Raw genomic sequence first — 26786 nt, 5'->3', positions numbered from 1 at the left:
GAATGGGGCGAGCATCACTGTTTGGACCAGCAGTGATGAGTGTAGTTGACCTTGACTGTTCAGTGTTCACTTTACAGCCCTGCTCAGCGCGTTTTGTTAGAACTCTGTCCGGTACAGCTGTATTGAGCTTGACCTAGCCACGTGTTACATCACACCACCACGTTCTGTTGTGTTTATTCCTCCAGCCCACCAGGTGGCCCTCTAATCACCAATGTTACTGTTTGCTGTGACTGCACAGAGTTAACAACACATCTCAGATGCTGGGGTCAGTATTGGGTTCTCAGTGTTAGCACAGCAACAACGCTAACACATAGTACTGGTGCGTGTCACAAGTTCAAAACCAAATCCCCCTTCAGCAGGCTTAAAGAGACACAACACAATTAAGTCCCACCCCCACCGGAGGAGAAAACAATTGATGGCTCTCCATCGATCATTGTATTGTGTATTTTGACAGTTTGGGACTTATGTTATTGTGGAATGTGGATACATCAGAAAGCTCAGCTGTTTTATGTTAACATTAGCTCGCTAATAGCTAACTTGTCCATCACCATTTTAGTTATCAGCTACACCCCTGGTAAACATAAAGTGATAAAATAATCCTCTGATATGCTGAAATCTATCCTTAAAGCTAGCTACTGGCATTTTGTTAGCCTTTCAGTCCTCTTTTGTTTTCCTCCGGTGGGCGTGGTTTTCACAATATGACGCGTTGCACTCTGGCACTATGTCTGGGCCTCAGGCAGGGACCGGCCGGGTTCACGTGGCACCGCGGGCCCACTTACTACTAGTCCATTTGTGCTGCGACACAGTAGAGCTTTGGTTGCTGTTGTTGACGAGGAAGCGCTGCCACCAGTTATGGTACCATTGAGGTTACGGTAGGGTCGCTGCCGTGGTAACGAAGCCCTTCGGCGGGTGGCAGGCACAGCAGCTGAACCACGAAGGCACACAGAGGGAAAGCTCAGACCTACCAGACAGCAGCCTGGACAGGAAATGACCTCATCCTGCTCAGAGTGGCCACTAGGGTCACAGGACTGGACCTGGGCTTCGCTGTAACCATTAGCACGCCCTCCCCGCCCCCACTGCACCTGCTGGCCAATTACAAGGGCCGAGCCGTTGTTGTTGTCCAGTTGTGGCAGAGCAGGCAAGGAGGGCGGTCCGTTGGAGATGGGAAGTCGCCAGCCATTGGTCTGTAAAGAGGAGGAACAAGTGGAGGTGAGCAGGGGTCTTCTAGGTGTGGAGTCCATGACTCCATCTGCTGGCTCTGGAGACTTGGTACAGTCCATGGGTTCTGTTAGACATACACCCTCCTCTTCCTCCACCTCCTCTAGTCGCTCCAGAGACACCATCTCCAGCTCCACAGGAAGCCCTGAAGCCTCTCCCATCTCATCCTCCTCCGTTAACAACTCTCTCTTCTCAGTTATCTCCATTTGCTCGACCTGCAACCTTTCACCTGTCTTCTCTGAAACCCCTGTCTCCTTCCTCATATCGTCCTCCACATCCTCCACTGTTCCTCTTCTAAGCGCCGCTCTGACGTCCTCCTCTTTTTCCTCCTCCTTCCCCTCAGTGTCTCGTGGCAAGGCTACAGTCCGGCTGAGCTCTGGAGTACAGGGGAGCGACTGGCATCTCCTCGGCAGAGCTCCCGTCCCCGGCATCCCTCTGAGAAGCTGGGGGGAGGAACACGGGTCGCGAAGAGCCGGGAGGGTAAAGGTCAGGGAGATGACGGACTTGCTAGGTGTGTCTAAAAGTTTACAACGCCCCCCATTCAGGTCCTGTCTGAGAGAGAAGGGGTTGACCCGCGGGGGAGTCCCGAGGAGAGGAGGGGTCAGGGTTGTCGGGGGTAACATGTCCGACTGGCTCCTCGCCAAGCCTTGCCGTGGCGACAGGGGGTGACAGGGAGAGCTGCGGCGCCGATACGGGCTGACTTCTACCGATACTGGAAATGAGCAAGGGAGGGAGGGAGGAAGACATGTCAGTGAACAACTCACAGAATGTCACAGAGAAATGTAGAAAATACAGATGACACGGGGAAGAATTGTGTGATGTATGATATGGTACTATTTTCTAGAACAATTCCCTTTGAATGTAAACCAGAGCGGTTTCATCCTCTTGTTCATCATATGCTCTGAGCAGTTTTAATCATGGACAGCGTGGTACTAATTGTGTGCCACTGCTAATAAGGTTTGGTAAATGTAAATTGCAGGTTCCAGCATGTATTTTTATCGGTAAAAGAAGGTAGAATCGGGGTAGAATTTACAGGAAATACCAGGATCTCATTTCCCAGGATTCAACCCTAGTCTGTATGTGACTCGGCCTTCAAGCTAACTCTCCAAGGGAGAACCGGAGGGGAAACCCATCTCTGACACAAGCTGTAGCCAAGGCCAACTGGGTAACTACTTCAATTTAAGTTTCATTCTCTTTGATAAATTACTATGATTTCTTTACTTAGTTACTTTTACTTTTCATATTACTTAGTGTTCATTTAATGATGAGAACCGTAATGTGATTTTCTTTCATTCATTATGATGTAATCCCATGTGCTTCTATATCCACTGAATGGTGAGATAAGGGAAAAAGGTTGTCTTTGTTGAACCTGAGAGACATCCTGTCTGATGTTCCACCAATAAAGGCCAGACAGGAAGCTTCGAAGGAGGGCTACCAACTAAATGTAATATAAACAGTATAACCCAATGGTTTGGTGATGATTAGTTGTTAACCATATATGGATCTGAAGGTTAAGATGCTCAAAGTAGAGATGTATAAATAGGGAGAGACAACAAAGTGTCTTGGTCTTTGTTTTTGGCCCGAATACTTTTGAAGTCCTGAAGAGGGCTTATTTACTCCTTATTCTATCATATATATTTTTGTAACTGGTAGTATTATTTTTATCGTACAAACAAATAAAACTGTATTCTAACCAAAGTCCAGGCTTGCTCATCTCTGAGTGTCTGCAGAATCTCCTTAAGATAAGACAGCTCTTCCCCTGGGATAGGCTGACAGTAGTAATGAATTGAACATGCATTTGAATAACAAACCTGCTACCTGCTGAGGTAAAAAAGGTGTTGTTCATTCTGATATGATTTACTAATGTGGTTAGCTCAGATTGTTTGATGCTATGCTGGTTTATTGTGCCTGGTGTTGCATGTGATCACATGGCTTAAACATAGTTGTGTGATTTTAGTGTACATTAGGGTCAGATTGGGATCTAGTTTGGGGTTGATGGGGTCAGGGTCCAGAAACTGCCCTACTGAACCCAGCAAGGTTCCCAACCGACCCAGGGTTCCTCCTCCAGTGATGTCCCTTTAAACAGAACCATACTCCATCTATTGCATCCACATTCTTTTGATATCCGGTTGTCGGGGAGGCCGACGTGAAAGGTCAGAAAGAAGTGAAACAACAGCGGCTAGTGTTTTAAGCGAAGATGAACTTCTGCTTCCCTAAACAGGCTGAGGCGGTCTGCATGAGGCCGTTCGATACCAGGTCAGAGATTACAAAACCCACATTAGGAGGCAACAGAAAAGCTGGACATCATCAAAATGTTGGCCTTCTATGCTATCTTATATCTATGATCCATTTCCATTAGCACTAGACTAACTCCATTCAAAGACAGGGGACAGATCAGAGTATTCAGGGGGAAAGCCACAAAGACTTGTGGGAGCAATCGCACAGACAGTCCTGTAAAAAACATCTTTTACATTTAATGAAGACATAAAGAATATCTATTTGATGCTTTTTACCGATTGCAATGGACGTCTCTCTCTCTTCTTCTGTCTCCATGCCCTCCAATGTGAAGACAATATCAGAGAACGAGGGACGCCTCTCTGCACTCATCTGAAAACAACACGAGGACAAAGATCCACATACAAAGAATGAGAATGTTAACATCAGTACCACATTCATTTAGAGAACGTAGTAACATGCTGTCAACAAAGACACAGTGGCTCAGAGAGGTCCAACTGTCCAAGGTGGTGTCAGACGAGGGAACTGACACACTTTGCAACCTCATAGGTTATGACCAATGAGACAGTGTGTGTGAGCACTTACATTACAGCAGGTGACAGCGAGGCTTAAGAACGCAGCTGGACAATCCCCAACCATGTTCTCAAATGCTTCCACGTCAAGGCCAAAGTCCTACACACACACACACACACACACACACACACACACACACACACACACACAGTGTTTCAGTGTAATACATTGATTCCTCCACATCTTGTTGCTGTGTTGCACATGTTAAACTGCATAGTTTCCATGGCTCTCAAAAGCAGTTTGGAACATTGACGTAGACAATATTGTTCCTCCCACCATGAAATATAAAAGTAGCAACATGTTTCTGTCTGTGAGGGAGCGACACATCACTACACAACCTGACTAAATCACAGGCACGGAGCCTACCTCTGTCCTGGGTAAGAAGTCAGGGTCGGCTTCAATGCGGGCGATGATCTCACACAGGATGATGCCGTACGCAAACACATCCACCTGAGCAGAGGAGTGGAGTGCATGTTAGTTCTGACCATGCACACATAGACACACAGTGGTAAACTGAAACCTCATGGGTTGTGGAGAATTGATACAAAGTTTCTGATGTTTAAATCACGAGAAAAGTTGAATTCATATCAGGTTCAACACTCCCCGGTTGACTTTTAGTGCCCAATGTTACCTCCAAATCTCAGTCAAGCTCACTGTCGATGTGTTAAACCAGACAATACACTTGGTTGAGACAAAGGTTAAGGGATTTTAAAAGTGTTTTACCGACTTGAATGTTAATTGTACTTTGAACTATTTCATTAGTAATGAATGGCGAAACATCTGGGTGCCTAATGTCTTTATTTCTTCTTCCTGTACATCAGAAAGTAAAGGGTAGTGTCTTCATCCAGTTCAACTGCTCTGTGACTGACTTTATAGGAGGAAGTACTTCAGTTTTTTGGTCACCATCACCAACGTATAACTTCAGGAATGTATTGACATTTAAGTGAGACTTTGTAAGTTTTGCTGAACACGTCTTTTTGACTTGACCAAGAGGCAACCTGACTGAGAGTGAAATGGTTCTCCGGGTGAGGTACTGTGTGTTTAATTCTTGTTTAATTTCCTAATAGAACCATTGGAATGTTTTTCCTATAACATAGTATAAAAGTAGCACCAGAGAGTGTGGTAGTCAGTAACATCTATCAATAGTCTGCTAACATTATCTGACTTCAGCCACCACAAGCTACTGATCCTACCAGACAAAGTAAAACTCTACTGAAATGACCAAGGGTGGTTGTATCGTTAAAAATTAAGCTTTTCATTTGTAGGAGGATGAATGTGTTGTGCTTTCATAGTGTTCTGTAGTCCAGTGGGTGTTTGTGTGAGCTGTGCAGCTTTACCTTCTCATCGTACAGCTCCCCTCTCAGAACTTCAGGGGCCATCCAGTAGGGGGAGCCCACGATGGCCAGAGGCTGCTTCCCCACACCATCACTGCAGAGAAAGCAAGGTGCTCATTGAAAGTCACACTAGTCGGGATTAGCTGTGAGCTTGGGCTATAATTTTATCTTTAATATTTTGTATATTCTAGCAACAGCCCTGCAACACGTCTTTGTTGAGCTTGTACTGCTCAGTTTAGTAGTTCTTGCATTGGTTCATATTACATTGATTCTTTTGCATCCCTGTTCCCACGGGGAACTAAATATTAGCGACACTTCTGTACCAAGAATCACCAACTAATGAAAGAATGTAGTCATCTCCGGAGTCGAATGAAGACCTGGTTCTGCACAAGGAGTCATTCATCGGCATATAATGCACAACAGACAGACTGAGATGTGTTCAGCATAAATAACCTCTGATAATGATTGGTTTATAATGGTTTATAATGGTTTATACTGGTTTAAAATAGTTTATAATGGTTTATACTGGTTTAAAATGGTTTATAATGGTTTATACTGGTTTATACTGGTTTAAAATGGTTTATAATGGTTTATACTGGTTTATAATGGTTTATAATGGTTTATACTGGTTTATAATGGTTTATACTGGTTTAAAATGGTTTATAATGGTTTATACTGGTTTATACTGGTTTAAAATGGTTTATAATGGTTTATACTGGTTTATAATGGTTTACACTGGTTTAAAATGGTTTATAATGGTTTATACTGGTTTATAATGGTTTATAATGGTTTATAATGGTTTATACTGGTTTATAATGGTTTATACTGGTTTAAAATGGTTTATAATGGTTTATACTGGTTTAAAATGGTTTATAATGGTTTATACTGGTTTATACTGGTTTAAAATGGTTTATAATGGTTTATACTGGTTTATAATGGTTTACACTGGTTTAAAATGGTTTATAATGGTTTATACTGGTTTATAATGGTTTATAATGGTTTATACTGGTTTATAATGGTTTACACTGGTTTAAAATGGTTTATAATGGTTTATACTGGTTTATACTGGTTTAAAATGGTTTATAATGGTTTATACTGGTTTATAATGGTTTATACTGGTTTAAAATGGTTTATAATGGTTTATACTGGTTTAAAATGGTTTATAATGGTTTATACTGGTTTATAATGGTTTATAATGGTTTATACTGGTTTATAATGGTTTATAATGGTTTATAATGGTTTATACTGGCTCCTCAATGGATACAGATGTGTTAAAGCAGCGGTCGCTGGAACCTAACAGCTAAGAATGACATCAGAATGACATCAGAATGACATCAGACTGTATTTCTGACAACAATTCTTTCATGGAGCGTTTGTTATTAGACTGCAGCAGAAGAAAAGACACCAAGATTCTGGATTTCCCTTCACTGACCTGTAATCAGGGATCTTCTCTGCCAGTCCGAAGTCTCCCACCACAGCAGTGAACATGCTGTTATCACATCGAACCAGACAGTTCTGCACAGGGAACGTGAAATCAATGAAAAGACACATTTTCTCACTGACCTCTAGTCTAGCCATGCAGACATTTTTTGTTTTGTTTGTCCAGGTTGTGTTGAAATGTCTCATGTGTAACATGAGCCCTCTGTTCCAAACTGTGCAGGCTATAGTTGGAAGCTGTAAACTTCCAGTTACACGTGCAGCATCATCTAACAAATGCTCCTCCTTTACTTCTCTACATCCTGCCCGACATGACGTGGAGGAAATGTCTAGGTGGAGCTAAAGCAGGTGTTTAGGGTTCGATCAGACGATCCCATTTGTTTCTCAAATCAAACCTTGAAGACTGACTGTACACACTGTTATTTCCGAGTGATCTGATCAGATCTGTAATCAGCATGGGTTGCTCCGTAGCTACGCTGGGGAGGCTCTCCAACACGGAAGCACCGTCACTTCGCCCTCCAAACAATCGCACCTTCTAGTCGGTGTAAATTGTGATGTTCCGTGCTGAAGTCATGGCGGGCTTCAAGAGGTGTGCTGCCATCCTCAAAGTACTGACTGGTGTGAACTGACGCAAAAGACACTTTGAACAGAACTCCTCCTCGCTGCCATAGCTGCAGACACTTTGAGATGGGAAACACTTCTCAGGTTGTTTCCTGTCATGAATTTGCTTTCAGCCTCTTTTTCCCTATTTGTGTCAACAGGCGACAGGATGAAAGACACTCTCACCGCAGGATGCAGGAAACTATAAATGCTAAATTCACTTATAGTCTTCCGACCACTCAAAGCGCTTTCACACTACATGTCAGTCACGATGGAACCATCGATCCTCTGATTGAAGGACGACCCTGCTCTACCACTGAGCCTCAGTCACCACACTGTTCCCTCTAGAACTTCAATGGAGCGTATTGTCTCTCTTTAAAATGAGTTTCTGTAGATAGATTCCCACCCATAATCAATGATCCATATGCATCTTATTCCTGCCTGCTGTACCTTGGAGGTGAGGTCTCTGTGGAATACGCCCTTGTTGTGCAGGTACTGCAGCCCTCGGGCGATATCCAGAGACAGACCAATCCTGACGCACCACGACAGGTACAGCTCACTGCCCAACAGCTGCTCCAGGTTGCCTCCATTTATATACTACAGAGAGAATCAGCAGCATGTCAGCACATTCACGTGTGTTAAAGTAAGACACCAGCACGAGAATCATGCATTACCATTTGCAAGATACAAGCACAGTTTTGAATGTTGAATACTAACATATGATATACGTCACTGTAATATGAGCAGGATTCCTGGAGCGCTACATGGTTCATGATGAGATGCTCCTATTCCAGGTTAAATGGGCTTATTGCTGTTATACTTCTCAGTTTTTACCAGTTTACTCCAGCACAGTTTACAGTAAACAGAGACCTCTGCTGGAGGGGGCAGGTATGTTTAGCTATACCTCTGTGGTAACCATGGTAACCACTGCACACCAACCCCGGTGTAGTTTACACCTTCATTAAAAGCAAACACATACAACCAATCGTCTCTGTAGGAGCTGCATCGGAGTTATTTTAACATTAAATTATTTTGCCATGTGGAGTTTTACTTATTTCATTTGATCCATAATGGATAAGATTTAATAAAAAGGAAAAGGAAGACGGAGACTTAAAGTGAGAATAAAAAAACAAGAACCCCTTTTCAACACATTTCAAAAAGCTTCATAATTCTGACAATATTAAAAGAAGATGGTTTTACCTCAGTCAGAGCGTGGAGTTGACCCTCATGCACACAAACCCCAAGAAACCTGAGGAGACAGAAATGAATATGATTTTCTTTTTATTAATGTCGGCCATATTGTGGACTGAAGCTGCTCTGCCAAGGTTCAGAATCTTCAATTTGACTTCATTCAAGGCAAAAAAAGATAGAAAATGAAAGGTGATGAGTGTTTCCACAGATATTGCTCATCTGAGTTAGTAAAGAGAAGACAGGTTATGATCGAGGCAACACCAAATTCATAAGACAACACAAACTCCAAAGTAGGGTTGTGACGGTATAATATGATACAATAAGGATGGCAGCTGATTATGGAGGGGGTAATAATGTTGCTGTGCACGTTGCCTTTATAGATGGAATAAAATTACAGATCTGTTGGAGGTTTAAAATTTGATGTGGTGTCATAATTAAAGTTAATGTTAACTTTAATGTTGATGTGGCACACTAAAAAACAAGAAGATGTAAAAATGGCAATTCATCTAAGCTCACCTAGCAACAGGCTTATATATACATATATATATATATACGCTATTACCTGAGTATGTTTGGGTGGCAAAGTCTGTTCATGAGCTGCACTTCTCGTAGCATGTTAGCTTTGTTGCTAGCCAGAGTGTTCATCTTCAGTGCCATCACCTGCCCTGTGAGCCGATGCTGCACCTGGAAAACAAGCAGAGAAGGGTGGTTGAGGAGCGGTGCTTCATCTGGAAAGCACTTTCTATCATCTCGTTTTCATTTCAAACGTTTGTCTAAATTTAATATCAATATGTAAGGAAACTTACATTTGAAATGACATAATTCATGAATTTATATCAGACAAAACTCCCCACACATGTAAATCAAACCAATTGTTTCTTTTGACAGTGTATCATTAAAATAGAACCTTTAGTTTGGACAACAGCACTTTGTAAAGTGATAACAAAATGTCATCACGATAGTCAACAAGTGAGAATACTGAATATGTTTCCAGGTTCAATAAAGTCATGTGATGGTTAGTACTGTATGTCGTGTTTGCATGGCTTGTTGCCAATGTTAGCGCAGCAGGCTAATAGTAACATGAGTTATCTTAGGGCAGCTGTTGATTTCTTCTGATTACCTGCTGGAGACAACAGGCTCATTTTCACCTGTCAAAGGTTGGACCTTTATTCTGCACAGCAGAGAACCACAGTGTCCCGGTACATGACCATGTGACGCTGCAGCTACACTGGGCCTGTGGTCATGTGTGTGACTGGACGGGTTATTGCAAGGTTCAGCCAGTGTCTGGACCTGTGTGTGTGTGTGTGTGTGTGTGTGTGTGTGTGTGTGTGTGTGTATTAATAGCGTAGCACTAATAGGCTTTCTGGATTTCCCATCACTCCTCCTGATCTGCACAAATCCACTGGTCCATTACTGAGACCTGTCCCAGCAGCAGACAGCCGGCTGGGTTGAACAGTAATAACAGACCTTATGAACTGGTTCTGTGGATGGGTCCAACAGCAATAAGTGTGTCTCAGTAGTCTAAGTTCCCCTTTGGATATCTGTGTGTGGCAGTTGCTTCAGAAAAATGTCCATCCTTGAAAAAGCACTGCATAATAACAGATAATTAGCTTTATTAAAGCACTAGACAAAGTATATTTTGTGCACCAGATAGATGCATTGGTATTTTTTGATGTAACATAAACTTCAAGGTGTCATCTGTTAGTGAATGAATGTATTACACTATGTCTTGGTATCTGTGTGCTTATTGTGTTTAATAATACTGCATCATCACTCCTTAGGAGCATTACAACCACCGTGTGAGTGTTGTTCTGTTTCTAGTCATCAGAATGAGAGATGATGAGAGAAGGCAGGAGGAACAGCTAGTGATCATTTTACCAAACTTGTGCTGCAGGTGAAGGGTCGTTTGGCCAGTGGCCTGATACCTGCCTTTCTCCTGTTTACATCACCACCTTTCTCTTTTACATTTATAATGATCTGAATGAACCCTCTCCCATCCAACAGAAAGCTCCCTCTACATACTACATGCTTTTATTAAAGGAACAGTAGCCCTGTTTCACTCCTCAACTGGAGAATATCATCGCTTTGAGTGAAATGCTACCGCTAGAATGGTAACGATCAAACATGAGGGTTGGGTCATTATGGAGCTCTCTTATCTATAATGTCAAAGAGAATTAAAGCTGCAAGCAGCGATGTACGGGCCCTCGCATCCTCCCGCACGTCGGGGGTACTGGCGGGATGCCGGCAGAAGCGGCCATAAATATCTGCGACCATCAGACAGCGAGCCCACAAGTTAGACGTATTTCTAATGCTTGGACTGTGTGACAATGGAAATTATGTAGTGCAAATATTTCACCAGTTCCTGTTTCCACTATGTGGCGCTAGAGAACACGCGCAAACATGCATTATGTTGCTCTATATCAAGTATAGACTACATCGTGTAAATCCAATTCAGTGTGTTACATAACGCTGTCTTCCTGTTGCCAGTAGGTGGCACGATGACTTTAAGTGGAAATTGGCTCATAGACATCCTAAGGCCATGACTATTATCAAGTATGGCAAGTTTGGGACAGATTTGAGCAAGTCCAGTGGAGTTACATCAGCTTGTTGTTTAACGGCGAAGCACTTAAAATGGCCGCCGTGCCACGGCTACGCCATTCCAGCAAACGTAAAACTTTTAGTAACTTTTAATTGCAACGGTCTTTAGATTATACTGACCAAATTTGAAGTGGATCTGACAAAGTCCCTAGGAGGAGATTGTTACAGTATAGCGACTAGAAAGCATGGGAAAATTCACACAAAAATCAAAATGGCCAACTTTCCGTTAACTTTAGAGCATGGTCCCAAGACACTTTTTTTTTAAGTCTTCATGTGATACACGTGCCTACCAAACTGCATACATGTAGGTCAAACGTAGCGCTGGGGCTGGGTTTTTGAATATTTGTAGGGGGCTCTATCGAGGCAATTTGAAAGGGTCAAGCCAAAAAGCCATATGAAATATTTATTTCCATCACCTATGACACCTGTGCAAAGTTCCAAGGCTTGTTGAGCATCCTAAGCCACAGAAAAAGAAGCTTCATTTTTCATGGCGAATGACGCGTTGCCACGGCAGCAGGGTTTAACGACAACTCACAATATTCATGATGAAGCATCATCATGTCTTGCGGCTTACCTTACCAAATTTTAGACTGATCTGGGAAACTTCCCCGTCGGAATATATCAAAGTATCAAACTTGTCATTTCCTTTTGCCAGTAGGTGGCGCTATGACTTTGTGAAAATGTTGGCATGGAAATGTGCTCAGGCCTGGACCAGCATCATGCATAACACATTTGGGGCAGATTGAATAAAGTACCTTGTAGTTACAACAACTTCCTCTTTCATGGCGAACGGCACGAAATGTGCCTGACATGGGCGCCACATAAAACGAAGGTCGTTCAATGTCAGTACACCATTTCAGTAACTTTTCATCATGAATGTCTTTAGATCATCTTGACCAAATTTGAAGTTGATTGTATAAATTCTGTGGGAGGAGTTCGTTAAAGTACAATGCCTGAAAACAATGAAAAATGCCGAAAAATGCAAAGAAATGAGAGTATTATTGCATCGGCCCCTAGTGGTTGTATGGAATAAAAATTTGAGGGTATGTTATAGGACACAATGTGAACATATGCTACAGATTTCGTGATGATAAGCCACATGGTTTTGAAGTTATATATATTGCTGTAGAAGGCCAACGCCAACCAAATTCATTGGTCCATATATTCTTAATGCAATAAGATATCAAGAAACTTTTCATAACTTTTGATGATATATATCCAATAATGATTCACAGCAAATTTGGTACCAATCAGACCCAGGGTCTAGGAGAAGTGATTTATTTTTTTTCTTTTACAAAATTCAAAATGGTGGAACATTTTGGTAGGCGGAGCTTAGGGTCCCAAGAGGATTTTTTCTCATTCAGTTGCTCATGTCAAGTAATTTGGACATACGGGCTGTCGGGGCTTGCCTTTCCATTATCTAGGTGGCGCTAGCGAGTAATTTTGTATGCTCGAGCATTGGACCCATAAAATATCAAAATTTCCCGCAGTCCTGATATGCTCGCCAAATATGGGGAGGTTGGGGACATGTCACATACCCTTAAACAGTTTTTCATCATAGGGTATAATAATAATTCCTACAGATACAATAGGGACCTCGCGGACCCGACGTTGTCGGTGCTCAGGCCCTAATAAACAGAATAAAGATTATATTGTTAGTGTTCTTGGAGTAGCTGGCTTAGTTTGCAGTTTGTGGACAAGTCTACAAAGAAAAAGAAAAGCCATGAAACAGAGCACTGACTCAAGCATTAAACCCTGGATCTTACTTGAAGAAGTCATGCCATTTAAATCATATGAGGTACTGAATAACTACGTACGGAGTTTAATCAAATATGTTCCACTCACCCTGTTTCTGATGTCAGTAGGTGTGTGTGTGTGTGTGTGTGTGTAAAGCTCTTTGGCTGTTTCAGATAAGAGCAGAGGAATGTGAACAGGAATCCACTTTGTATAAACCCTCACCCTGAGCAAATACTCCAACAACTACCTCCGCTAACTCTACTGTAGGTGGTTGTGACTGCTATGTGTGGGTGCTGAGTGGACTCTTGATTTGGTGGGCAGGAGGTGATCATCTACATCACGTCTGTAAAGGTTACCTCGTGTCCACACACACACATACACACACACACACACGGTGTGACAGTAATCTGCTTAGTCTGGACAGCAGGACCTCTCCTCCAATGAGCATGTCCCCTCACATACACAAGCAGACAACACACACACTGTCTCACACACACCAATGAACACACACACACACACACACACACACACACACACACATGTATCTATCTTCATGTATGACAAACATCAGTCCAGTATGTAACACATCTAATGACATAAACATTAGCATGTGTATGACCAAAGCTTCTGCTGCTCTGTTAACTCATTATGCTTATTATGATATCAATTGTATATTTTCTATCATATATTTCCAAAGGAGAGCCAGAACATCAGGTCGTGTGGATTTTAGACTTTATATCATATTTCCTTCATGAGCTGAATCAGGCATACAAGCAGTGCATGATGTAGATGTGTATGTATGAAGGTAAATCTGTGTGCATGCATGTCTTTACATCCCTTTGTTGGATATCTTCAGGGACATTACGTGTCGGCTTTTCAAGGCTGGTCAGTATATTGTCCCGTTAAACATATTGGAATTTTTGGGTTGGGTCATGTAAATGAAATCATTCAATCACATCACAAAGTAATCTGGCTGGAATGTTCACTTGTATGATGTTGTATTGCATCGTGACAAACACTGAGCCAGGTGTCACTGTTTTGTACGTGTGATGTGCGTCCTGTCTCCATTGGTTAACACGTTTATTAACATACAAACACGTTATATATAAAATGTAAAAATGTTCTGTTGACATCCGTAATTTTGATGTGATATTTTGGATATGATTTTTGCTATAATGGGCAACATCAGGCCAAGGATTGCTGAGGCACTAAGAACTATGGCAAGCCGCCCACTGTGGCTGAATGTTGCCATGACACTGGCAGATGAACTGTGACTAATATGGATCTCTTCTATCATGGCCAATGTCCGATCTGCGTAATATTGTCAATATCGTAGCATCTTGTTGGTCAGACAAACAATTTGAAGACGACCTCAGACAAGGCTTAGTTTCCAACCATGCAAACCGGACCCCGAGCCCCAGGCCCCCAGGGGCTCCACAAGTGAGAGGTTCACACTGAGTGTCAATTGGTTGATATTTGGTAAATGGACAGGTGAACCGGGAGGTGACCGGGATGTTGCGGTTAAAGTGAACACAACATATATTCTACATAGTCAACTATAGAAAGTGGATCCTTCTATGTTGACCCAACCTTGATCGTTTGACATTTGATTTATTATCAGTTTATTTCACCCACTGAGTGTAACCAGTAGACAGGTCACATACCTTGAAGACCTCAGAGAAGAAGCCTGAACCTATGTTCTCACAGAAGAAGTCGTCGATGCGGGCCAGACTGGACACAGCGCTCCTCAGGGCTCGGTAGGAGGACGGGCGGATCCGGTTGGGCGCGTGGATACTGTGGAGGGGCGGCTCGTCCGGGCCGCCGTGACCCTCCTCGGGGTCGCAGAAGCAGCACTCGGCGTGGTAGTCCATGGTGCTGGTGGACCACCGCGCTCCAGTAGCTCCGTTCTTTCCCACAGGGTGTTATACCGCTGTAGTCCTGAGACACGAGGTGATGGAGGCGCCCACCATCATGATGTCAGAATAACTTTATATGGATGACCTGATGATATAGCTGCTTTACATCTGATGATGCCTTATTACACTAATAGAGAGAGACTAGTATCTGTACTTCTACTGGAGTGGGCCACATTTCTCCTTGGTTCAGCGTCGTCTCATTCAACTCATTGGAGGTGAAGGATAGTCTACCATTCCCTCCAGGTTCGTTCAGCCATGGTCCCAAAGTTCCTCTGAGCAAGCTCCAACTTCCCACCAGCTCCAGGGCTTCTCTGTGGGTCACCCTGTCCGCTGACGTCCCAGGAAAGATGGAAAAGTCCCACTAATGAAAGTCACTTCAAATCTCAAAGCCGCTGCCACAGCGCTTATAGAAATTCCTGCAGCCCATGAACGTCGCCTCGCCGTACCGGTACGTGAGGAGGCTGGTTCCCTCCGTCATCCCGTTAGTTTTGAGGCTGAGATGACGGTCGCTGCAGCTGCACGGTACCGGGAGAGGGTAGGAGGGCGGAGCAGCCGGCTGCCATGTAAAGGTCCCTGTGGAAGTATTAAGGATTAATGTAGAGATATTATAGGACACAATATACAATATGTCACAGGTTCACTGCTGCTATAACGTGATTACTTCACTCATGTTAGCGGAATGACGGAATGCTCGGTGTTAACACCACTGTGGTACATTAGGAGACATTAGTATGCGCTGATTTCTGTCGCATTTAATGATTGAGAGGTCCCGGGCCGATGTGCTGGATGTGTTTATGTGGGTAAACGGTAGCCATGAGGCTGATAGTCGGAGAGAAGCACCGCTAGCAGGGCGATAAGCCATCACCTCCTGGATAACATCGAGCCGCACCGCTGTTAGGCTTAGAAATAATTACAGGCCTCTTTCAACCATGTTTTTAAAAACATTTTATTCATTTTTTTTTTTTAACAACTGCGCATAGTCAATCATCGTATAATTTGGCCACGGCTAAGTAAACAGGAGATTATATATTTTGAAATCCCATATTTCTCCTGGTCAATAAACCCTGGCTACCGTTAATAACGGGAGCTGTCAATGACAAGCGGGCTGCGGAGTCACAGTCGACGGCTTCCTTCTATACTCACGTCTGTCTGGATGGAAATGTCGGTGCGGTCCGAGAAGAAGTAAAAACAGAAATATCGCTCGGCAGCTCCGCGGTGTCTGCTGTTTATAATCCTGTCTGGATTCCTGCTTCACGAGCCGCTTGTTGGGACGACCATAATGAGACAGCGCGGAGTCAAGCTAGCGAGAGTGATACACAGAACTTCCTGTAATTTCACAATAAAGGCCTCTCAATATGAGCAGTCGATTTACAGGCGACAGTATGCACGTATAGACGTATACTTAAAACCTATATTTTAATCATCAATTTATAAACACATACAAAAAATCCAACGATTTTTTAAAATGTCTAATACAATTATGGACACATTGCAATAGGCTGCATATGAGGAGTTTACTACTAAGTGCAATCAACACTTTTTTTTTTCTAACATTCAAAACATCAGAGCACTTTTTAGTCTAAGGTGAATGCACGTTTTAAATTAGAACAGATGACTGAGAAATCCAATTAAAAATAGAATTATATAGGCTAATAATATAATATAGTATAATATGGATTTTTACTATGCTATGACCAAGCAGACCTTTTTCCATCATTTATAAAGGAATGAAAATTGCACGAGTCAGGCACGAGGGACTGCATGAAGATGATGTCATGCTGTGAAATAAACCTTATTCAGTGGTTTGTCTTAATGTCATAATGTTCTTCCGTAGGGTTATCCGGAGGATCGTTTTCGTTGGACCTTTCATCCCTTCAAGACTCTTGTGTTGAAGACAAAGTTGAACTTCTTGCATGTTGTTCTCTAACTCTGTCGAGTTTGGCACCTGGCAAACATGCTCTGATTGGAGCAAATGTGAAGCCAGAGCCAAGACCTGACAGGTGATCTGGAATCGGTTACTTCTGTCCAATTTCAGTCTTGGAAGACCAGAGATTTACAACAAGAAAACAATCCCAGACCAGCCACTGAGCCGGAAGTGGCGCACTGGCGATGACGCACATTTTGATTAAAATAAATAAATACATTTGGCAACAACTATATGTTTCAAATCATAATGATAACAATAACACATTAATGATAAAGTATATGCACTACACTGGTAATAATAACAATAAAAGATAATTTTAGAGAATAATTTCAAAATACAGTCATTCAAATTAAACTTCCTCTTCCTCCTCCTACGGTGCTCCTGACACGATTTTCTGTTCACGCTGGAGGAAGTGATGAGGGAACTCTGAACGCGCACGTGCACGAGACCATAGCTTCGCATTCTGCCCACCACCGCAAAATCCGTTGGGCCCGCATGGAGCCAAGCTTTCCTACTAACCGCTGGAGCGATGCTACTGCACCATCAGATACATGCATGTTTGTATGTCATTTTAGCACATGAACATATGTGTCATATGTTTGATATAACGTTGAAAATCCAGCATTAACAATGACATATCATGAATAATCGTGGGTAAAGTTATGTCAGCGCTGGTCGTTTTATCCAGCGAGGATGACGTCATGGCTTGGTTTCATCTCGAGGAGCGTTTTTATCGCATTATGTCATAATGCTGCTCATGATGACATAAGCCTGTGTAGATGTACGTTGTGAACACAGTAACCTGTAGCCTGTATTCCAGCCTTGGTAATGAAGTCATATTTGATCACAGGTTTAAAGATAATGTAAGTCCACGGCAGTTACAGCAGCAAACGGTATAATGCAATAACCGAGCATCAGTTCCAAAAAGAAACTAGTGAGACCAATAATAAATGATTGAAAATCAAAATCTAACAATAACAACACAGCTTTAGTGAAAGTGCAGTCAGATTCTCAGAGCACCAAGATTGTCTTTTCCTTCATCCTTATGAGTTCTCCTTCACTCCTTCCTTGATCTCACAATGTTTTCCCCTGAGGTCAAGAAGAAGTGCCATAATATGCCATAAAAAAGTCATAGTATTCTATTTCATGAACAAGTAAGTTGTGTGACCCTTATTAATGGACAACGTGGAGGCATATGGAGTCCATTCATTCTTTATAATGATCACCTCAAAATACATTATCCCTCTTAGAACCATGGTCACTTGCCAAAGAAAATAAATTAAGACCATTCATTTGTATTTTCATGTATTTTGCAAACAAAGTCTAAAGTTTTTCCACAACCTAATTGACTATATTTTCCTATAACCTTATTACCATCCCATAAGGTTCTTATGCAATGGAAACGTTGTTCACTGCTCCAGTGAATAAGATCGACCTTAGATAGGACTTAGCAACACGACATATTTCTAGTTAGCTCAGCTCATAGAATCCTTCAGCTAAGCTATGAGCCAGAAAGTTAGCAAGAACCCAAGTCAATAATATTGCATTCCGTTGACAAACAGTGAATGTAATTTGTTTATTATATTATGTGTCAATGAGTTCAGAGGGGCAGTGCAACTACTTATTGCAATTTGTGTGTTAGAGTCGCCACCCTGTGGTGTTCAGAGGATGACAGATCATTGTTGTAAATAAGATATTCAAAAATGTTTTCATGTAATGTAGCCAGCACATTTATTTAGAATGGTGAACAGTTTAACAGGAACTATGTAGATGTCCATTAGCAGGAATTAATGGACACCCTACAGCCAATTAGAATCGAGGATTCACAAATGCCATGGTAGAACTCATGATAAACTATGTCATAATAATGTTGTAAAAATATCATAGTATATATCAAAAATAATTCATAAAACAAGTTATAGTATAGTATGCAATACAAATGTCATTCATAAATAAATAAAAGGTCATTGTAGGCCATAAAAAAGTAATAGTATAATGTTGCACAAAAATGCCATGAAAAAGTCATAATAAGGTATGCCAAAAATGTAAATGTCATCGTATAGGCACCCATAAAAGATTCAACATGAACCTATCAGCAGTGACCTGTTGTCTGCCCTGACCAATCAGCGCCAGCTATAACACATTCGTCCTGATTGACCTCCGCAGTCTGCGCCTCTTTCCGCCCCTTTAAATCAGCATTTCAGTACAATCTTGCCGACTGCAAACTGCAAAGCCAAAACAAGCCACCAAGAGTAGACCAGTTATACAGGAAGTTAGGTCTTCCATCTTCATAGTAAAAGTGGTCGAGAAAACTTGCCCGTGGGTGCAAAGAATGAAAAAAATGTATTTAATACAAATAATAATTTCATGTGTTCTTAAAATACACATAACAATACAATAAAATGAATGTAAAGGTCGCACAGTTCTTGGCATATAGTTTAGTATTATATGATTATAATTATTTTTATTTTTTAAACATCTAAACCGGAAGTTGTATTTCTGCCTACTTTCACAATTTAACGCCAAGCTAGCTAGCGTCGAGCCATTCATATTGAGCTAACTGCTTCATCACTGGCTGCCTCGGTCTTTTCGGGGTTCATTACCAGTTTTAATTGTAGTGCGACAGTTGAATAGAACATGGCTCTGCTGACGCCGTTAATCGCTTTCCTGTACCACCTTCCGCAGGTGTATAAGTGGTTGCTGAAGCCCTACTATATAGCCTCTCTCTTCATGTCAGTAGCCTTTCTAGCTGTCCGCAAGACGCCTGGCATCTGCGACCATCTGGCTACACAGCGAGAGGATGGCAACTCATGCGACTTCGACTGGGTCTGTAGAAAATGCTGGAAATGAACAAATGGCTTTTCTAGAATTGGTATCAAATAGCTAGCTAGCCAGTTGGCACAGCTGACAGCAAAGGCTAGCGATAGCTGCGACATTAGCGGTTCTTAGCTATAGGCAGAGAATGACGGGCCAAGCCTCGGTCCAAAAACTGGAAATTCATAACGTTTTGCTTTTTGGCAGAGAAACTCGAGAAACAAAGCTTAATTTATAGCTCACTAGAATAAGCTGAAGTATTTATATTGTATACGGTACACATGGACTGTAAGTCAGTGTTTATCTTAATACAGAATGAATCTACAGTTAGCTAATGTTAGCGGATTTATTGACGTTCTCTAACGTTGATAAGAAACAGTAATATAAATATCAATGCAGGAGATAAAAGAATCCAGGTTTTCAAAAGCCAAACCGTGTATTGATTCTTTGCCGAATTTCACAGAGGATCCTTACTAAACTGTTAAAGGTCATTTCTATCAGGCTCCAGGACATGGATCTATATCAACAGGCCGAATGTCTTCAAACTCTAAGCTACATTGATGTATTTAGGTTTGGTGTAACGTTGCCGCCTCACCAGAGAGCATGTGAATGACAGTAACACAGTGTGGAGAAAGAGTCCTCTCTACCGCGGCCACATGCTGCTGTATGCAAACACCTGCATCCATGCACTGTTCAGTGTACTTTAATGCACTAAGTAGTTTGTATTTAGTGCCTTTTCTTTTTTCAAAGCACACAACCCATGTTTAAAGATACATATGCTGCACTTTTCTGTAGTAATATAACTAATAAATCAGCAAGAAGATATTGTGTCCATCCCCGTATACAGCAGTTGGTCGACATTTCCTCCATTCTCCCTGTCCACTAACTGACACATTACACAATGATGCTGTCACAAAATGTAAAATGACGAGGTAGTCTGACATCATGGTGCCCAAAATGACTTCTCTCAATATGTGGCTGGACATGGTTAAGACGTGTGTTTGTGTTCTCAGAGGGAGGTGGAGATCCTCATGTTCCTCAGTGCCATCGTCATGATGAAGAACAGACGAGCGAGTGAGTAAAGTTCTTCTTTTCTATCGTCTTCTGAATTCATGTCTCCTGAGCAGCAACATGGTGAGATGTCATGATGCATTATGACACAAATCAGTTACAGGAAGCGTAATGATCCATGTCCCTCACCGTGACCACGATGAGATTCTAGAAGAAACGCATTCAATCTCTTACCGGTGGAATCTTAGAAACAGGACTGCTCAGGATGTTGCATCATTATCCCCTGCTCATTGTATGGCTGTTGGAGAAAAGCATGGCAAAGCAAGTGTCTCTCTATCTGTTCACATCAGTCACGGTGGAGCAGCATGTGGGCAACATCATCCTGTTCAGCAAAGTGGCCAACGTCATGTTGTTCTTCAGACTGGACATCAGGTTGGGACTGCTCTACCTGACACTCTGCATAGGTCAGTCCAACACACACACACACACACACACACACACACACACACACACACACACACACACACACACACACACACACACACACACACACACACACACACACACACACACACACACACACACACACACACACACTCTCTGCCAAAAACCAGGGTCTGATTTGTCAGATGTGGTTTGTCCGGTGACATTGTACATTTGTTGTAAACAAACTCGGATAAAATACCAAAATCAGGTATACTAACAGATATTGTGTGTATCAAAGCCTGACGTATCCTCTTCCACTGAGCTCCGTGAGTCTCACTGTTGCACTGGGTTCATCACCATCACACACACTATGGTTAATGTTGACTTAGTCCCACACACACACCGTCCTGCTGCCACAAATACTCACTAGAGCACCACATGTGGATTCATCTGCCGCATCCTCCTGTTTGAATGTTTGTTTTCGCAAACTATATTAAGCTATATATATATATATACACATATATATATATATATATATATATATATATATATATATATATATATATATATATATATATATATATGTGTAAAAACGTTTTAAAACTAAAACCCATAAAATGTCCAATACAAGTCTGAAAATATCTTCACTCTTCCTCTGCTTATGTGTAGGTGTCAGTAGTAGCCACATGCTGCCAGTGCCAATAGTTGTCACAGGAGTGCGTTCTGCCTCCGTACCTTTAATACAGATGAGCCAGGCCCAATGTGAAGAACAGCACCCACGCTTTAGTAGTTGATATCACGGTGAAAAGCCAAGTATTCCTTTGGAGATACTCAAAGCACAACATATATAAGACGTGTACATTTAGCTATTTAAGCAGCCATGTTATATATACATGTTATACATAACACATTTGTGGATGTTGTACTATCCAAATATTTCCAGTTCAGATCAGTTAATGAACTCATCGTCAGCAGTAATTCTACAGATGGTCTCTTCTGTTGGTCCTTTGTGTGTTCCAGTGTTTCTGATGACCTGTAAGCCTCCTCTGTACATGGGACCAGAGTACATCAAATACTTCAGCGACAAAACCATTGATGTGAGTAGAGACGGTAGACTGTGTTGTACCACTTTGTCCATTACCAAGAACAGAGACGTGTACACTTTCTCTTTGATCATTGTGTGTCCAGGATGAGCTGGACAGAGACAGTCGGGTGACGTGGATTGTTGAATTTTTCGCCAACTGGTCTCCAGAGTGCCAGTCCTTCGCTTCTGTCTACGCTGATCTCTCTCTCAAGTAAGACTCCTCCCACTCAGCAACAGTAGAGGGACACTCTGCGACACTGACGAGACTAACTTCAGCTACTTGCTGGTTCTCGTGTTTCAGGTATAACTGTGCTGGTCTCAAGTTTGGTAAAGTGGACATCGGACGTTATGGAGAGGTCTCCAAAAAGTAAGACATTTTGTTTCTCTTTTGTCTTCAAGAGGTTTGTGTCCTAGATTGGCGGCCATGACTAGACGTGACCATGTTGTCTCGTGTGGGTCTCATTGTGCTCTGTAGGTACAGAGTGTCTGCGTCTCCGCTGTCCAAGCAGCTTCCGTCCTTGGTGTTGTTTCAGGGAGGGAAGGAGGTGATGCGGCGCCCCCAGGTGGACAAGAAGGGTAGAGCCGTATCCTGGAGCTTCACTGAGGTCAGACTGGACGGTACACTTCACAAAATACAGGCCTTGTGCAGCAACAACAAGTTGTGTGTGTATAAACGGCAAACCTCACTTTACTCCTTCAGACCGTGCTGTTGTGCTGCAGTTTACACTACTTCTCCTCAAGGAGCTGAAACATTGTGTTTAACTCCTTTAAAGCTCCAGAATCTGTTACATGTCTGAAAACTCCTTCTAAGGTGCAGAGGTCCGCTGGCTGTTGTGTATCCGTGTAAAACAGCGAGCAATGACATCGTTCCCTCAATTTACACATTGTTGCTTTGTGTAATGAGCATGCCTAGAAACGACAACCATAGCACCGTGGAAATAAATAGGTAACAAATATGTATAAAGAAATAACTAACTACTATTGTTTTACTATTGTTGGAGTTGTTAAAGGTCGTCTTTTTTTCAAACGGAGAGGAAAACACGTCTGTTTTTATTCAACGAGTAGAATTATTCTTTGAAAGTGATCCACAGCTAGTTGATGAAACCATGTCAAAATGAAACAGTTGGTGTTTATATCGGTTATGGTATATTTGAAAGCTTTCAACACATTGTGTATATTAAGGAGATATATATATATATATATATATATATATATATATATATATATATTAGTGCTGGGCAAGTTAATGCGATAATAACGCATTAATTCATTAACGCGCGATAATTATTTTATTATTTTAACGCATTTTTTAAATTATTATTTTGAAAGTGCGTTGCTCACTGGCAGTGGTGGAGGAAGTCTTCAGACTACGTTGATGCAGCGTGTGGGAGAAGAATAGCTAAACAAAAGCAAGACAAGCTAACAGATGCTACAGAGAAGTGGAGACACACTGCAGCCGGTTAGTGTTGTGGAAGATGTCGGTCTGAGGAACGTTCTCACGGTGCGTTTGCGTCGCGTTTGGTGTGAACGCACCTTTAGGATCGCAACGAATGACGGCACGTATGAGCCTCAAGACACACCGTCACAAGAAGAATACACGAGTTGTATTAAAGGAGAGGACTACAAAAGCGACGGCGTTACAACGTACACCAGCTGTTGCTCTCACTGGAGACTACTGGACATCGCTGCAAGAAATCGCTGCCGCGAGACATCTGCCTTTTGAACACGTCCCTGCATCGTTCTTTCACACTGTGAAGGGAATACTGCTGTTAACAAGCAAATGTGCAGTTATTGTATTAAGATAGAGTGGGAAACCTGTGACCCTTTCCTTTATATTAAGCAGGCTGCACATTAAACCATTGTTTGTAATGGATGGAGTTAAAAGTCATGTATTCCTGGTTTGTTCTTCCACGTGTGTAGGCTGCCTTGCTCAACGAGTCACATGACACTGTTGACCTGTAACAGACTATTTTGTTCACCTGGTTCTAAGAGCGCTCTATAAGAACATATGAGCTGACTTGTTGGTGTGAGTCACACCACCTTGTGCCTCCATGACTTGTAGTCTCCATCATTCAGTGAACACACTACCTGCTGGGGCCTCTAGTGAACACGACATAGTAGTGCACAAAGCAGTAGCATCATTGAGGGTTCCTGTACTCTGTGCCAAATACTTAGTATTTATTAATACATAGTTTATTTGAATGTGACAGTTTAGATGTAAAGTCATGTCAATGACAGTCTCTGTCTCTCTCCACCAGGAGAACATCCTCAGAGAGTTCAACCTGAATGAACTCTACCAGAAGTCCAAGAAGCTCAACAAGACCAAAGGAGACAAGGTCAGCCAATCCCAGTTCCCCCCGGTCCCCGAGGAGGATGAGTCCGAGCAGCAAGGAGCCCACGCTGAGGCTCTGGAGTCTGAATCCAAGAAGGACAAATAAGATGCTTTCCACCACTCGGCTTTCACTGCTGGATGGATGCTGTGGGTCCAGGTCAGCTCCCCCACCCCACCCCCACCCCCTCTTCTCTCTGTTGGTTCACTCGTGAATCAGAACCGGACTGGTGTCGCCATGGATCATCCTGAGAATTCAAGTAGCCACTGTACTTCTGCCCGTCTCAGCACCATTTAACACTTAGCCCCAGTTAAACCCAATAATTCAAGTCTATACAAGAGCAAAGAGAACAAGTGCACACTTTAGCAGAGGAGGTAACTGGCAAACAGTAAACCAGCTTTTGGGGGTTGTAACGCTAACACCTGGTCCAGTATGTGGGTGGAAGGCCTGCCATGTGCATCGGGTTATTACAGTCTATACCACACATTGAAAGCTGTGAAGTCTGAGTGACGGTGTTGAGTTCTTACTAATTAAGGAAGGGAGCAGTGAATGTGATGCTACTTTTGTTGTTTTAGATTTTTTTATGCAACTAATTTAATGAGATTAGAGTAGATTTTTAAAATCCTTCTATGAATATATTCATGTAAACTAAGTTCTAACTCTGTAGAATTCCTTTGCAGTGTTAAATGAGAGGTACGATATGGGAGCGCTTGTTTAACATGAGCACATCTGAATTAGTCGGGTGGTGTTACTAACAGACCAAGCTACTTCGGTCATTCCATCTGCTTCCTGTTGAACTCTCATGTGGTCACCTCCAGATGTGGTCAGACCACCTCCAGATGTGGTCTGAGCATTCAGATGTGATGCGTCTTGGTGCAGTCACATCTGTACGTAGAGATACAGCTGTGATGAACAGGGCCTAGTTAACATTGCAGTCATTCATGCCATGCGTTCACGGCTCACTTGTGAGACGTCTTCTTTGAAAACACTTTCAGGTTTTAAACTGATTGTTTTTTGACTTTTCTTACGTTGCCATCAAGGTAACCAGTGTTTTTATGTTTTCAGAAGCAAGCAGTGCTCCAGCTTCAGCATCTACTAGCTCTCCATGTTTCTCAATGCTTAGTCAGTTGTTACGTTGATGGTTCCAATAAAGTTTGTTTACAAATGGCCACACCCTCAACAGCGATGGTGAAAACAGAGGACAGGGTAACCGTATCATTCTATGGAAAGTGGGAGATGCAGATCTGTCACTTTTATATCCCAGCAGTCTCCTTCCAGACTATAATATATAAAATAATATTCAAACAAGCTCACTGCAATTTCTAACAGATCTTTTCTCAGCCAGATCCTATATGAAGCATTTAATTGCATGTCCTGACCTCAACCTGCACGTTCAGCAACAGCTGATCTGAGTGAGGGCGATGCTTCAGTGTCTGCCAGGCTTTAGTCCATCACACTTTCACAAGTCATTGACTGATGGAAGCTGCTTCTGTACCGCTGGACCAAACAGAGGTGAGCCCGGCTCGTGTGTCCACTTGGCTCCAGACTGAAGTATCTGTGCCTCTACAGCACGGACTGCTGTGAGATTCTGTACTGACGTTCACGGTCTTCAGAGGATCAATCCCACTAACTTTAATGAGCCTCTGACCTTTCCTGTGTGATGCTAACTTCCTCTTGACCTACAAAAATACGTCAGCCCTGCAGCACTCTATAGCGGACAAATGTACAGACCTGTGATCAGCGTGATGATGAAGTGAGAGCATGTTTGCAGCTTTAAACTAAAGACCACATCTTAATATTTTTGCGTCTTTTAGGACCAGATAAAACGAGTTTTTGTGGCATTTGATTTCATTTTCCAGCCTTATTTCTTGCTAACATTCTATCAGGATTTAGAGCTTTTCCCTTTGGACTCTTAAACTGGTCAACATATGCACACCTACACTGTTTAGATTAGCTTTTTGAAGACTGAGTTTTTTCCTTAATCATGATTTTATTTCTAAAACTGTGTTTTGTACACTTCTTGTGAAATTGATTTGAGCGTATGTCATGTTGCATTTCATTGGCGCTGCATTCCAAGTGTGTATATTTGCTCCTGTACATGAATGAAGGAGTCTGCTGGCCTGTTCTTGTTATCATGCAATAAAACCATGTGCACATGAAGCCTTCTTTCTTCAGATAGTTCCTCTGCTGAGCTGGTTTTCCATTGCTCCTCTGAAACCTTTAGTTTCTTCTCCACATTACATGTCATGACATAAAGTTAAATATTGTGTAATGAAACTGGCCTCTGCTCCCACAGTGTCAATGTGATTCTCCCATGGACAGGTGTGTAGTGTTTTATGTGATCATGTTGCACTG

General features: G+C 42.3%; 2 protein-coding genes across 2 annotated transcripts; one reads left to right on the top strand and one right to left on the bottom strand.

Annotated features, from left to right (window-relative positions):
• Nucleotides 1-719: 719 nt before the first annotated feature.
• On the bottom strand, nucleotides 720-14794 carry tesk1a (testis associated actin remodelling kinase 1a; the record flags this gene model as incomplete). The annotated part of the gene is made up of 10 exons (XM_079158997.1): nucleotides 720-1930; nucleotides 3732-3825; nucleotides 4039-4125; nucleotides 4393-4476; nucleotides 5364-5454; nucleotides 6793-6875; nucleotides 7848-7994; nucleotides 8598-8646; nucleotides 9151-9272; nucleotides 14588-14794. 10 exons carry the CDS (start codon nucleotides 14792-14794, stop codon nucleotides 720-722), a joined length of 2175 nt encoding a protein of 724 aa, XP_079015123.1.
• A 4534-nt stretch (nucleotides 14795-19328) lies between these two features.
• tmx2b (thioredoxin-related transmembrane protein 2b) lies at nucleotides 19329-26585 on the top strand. The gene is made up of 8 exons (XM_079159239.1): nucleotides 19329-19592; nucleotides 20594-20654; nucleotides 20942-21055; nucleotides 22038-22114; nucleotides 22206-22312; nucleotides 22403-22468; nucleotides 22577-22706; nucleotides 24360-26585. Exons 1-8 carry the CDS (start codon nucleotides 19404-19406, stop codon nucleotides 24537-24539), a joined length of 924 nt encoding a protein of 307 aa, XP_079015365.1. The 5' UTR covers nucleotides 19329-19403; the 3' UTR covers nucleotides 24540-26585.
• Nucleotides 26586-26786: the final 201 nt, after the last annotated feature.

Source organism: Pholis gunnellus (assembly GCF_910591455.1).
Source record: "Pholis gunnellus genome assembly, chromosome: 5".
Taxonomy (NCBI): domain Eukaryota; kingdom Metazoa; phylum Chordata; class Actinopteri; order Perciformes; family Pholidae; genus Pholis; species Pholis gunnellus.
The sequence above is the reverse complement of the archived record's forward strand: the minus strand, read 5'-3'. Positions and strand labels throughout refer to the sequence as shown.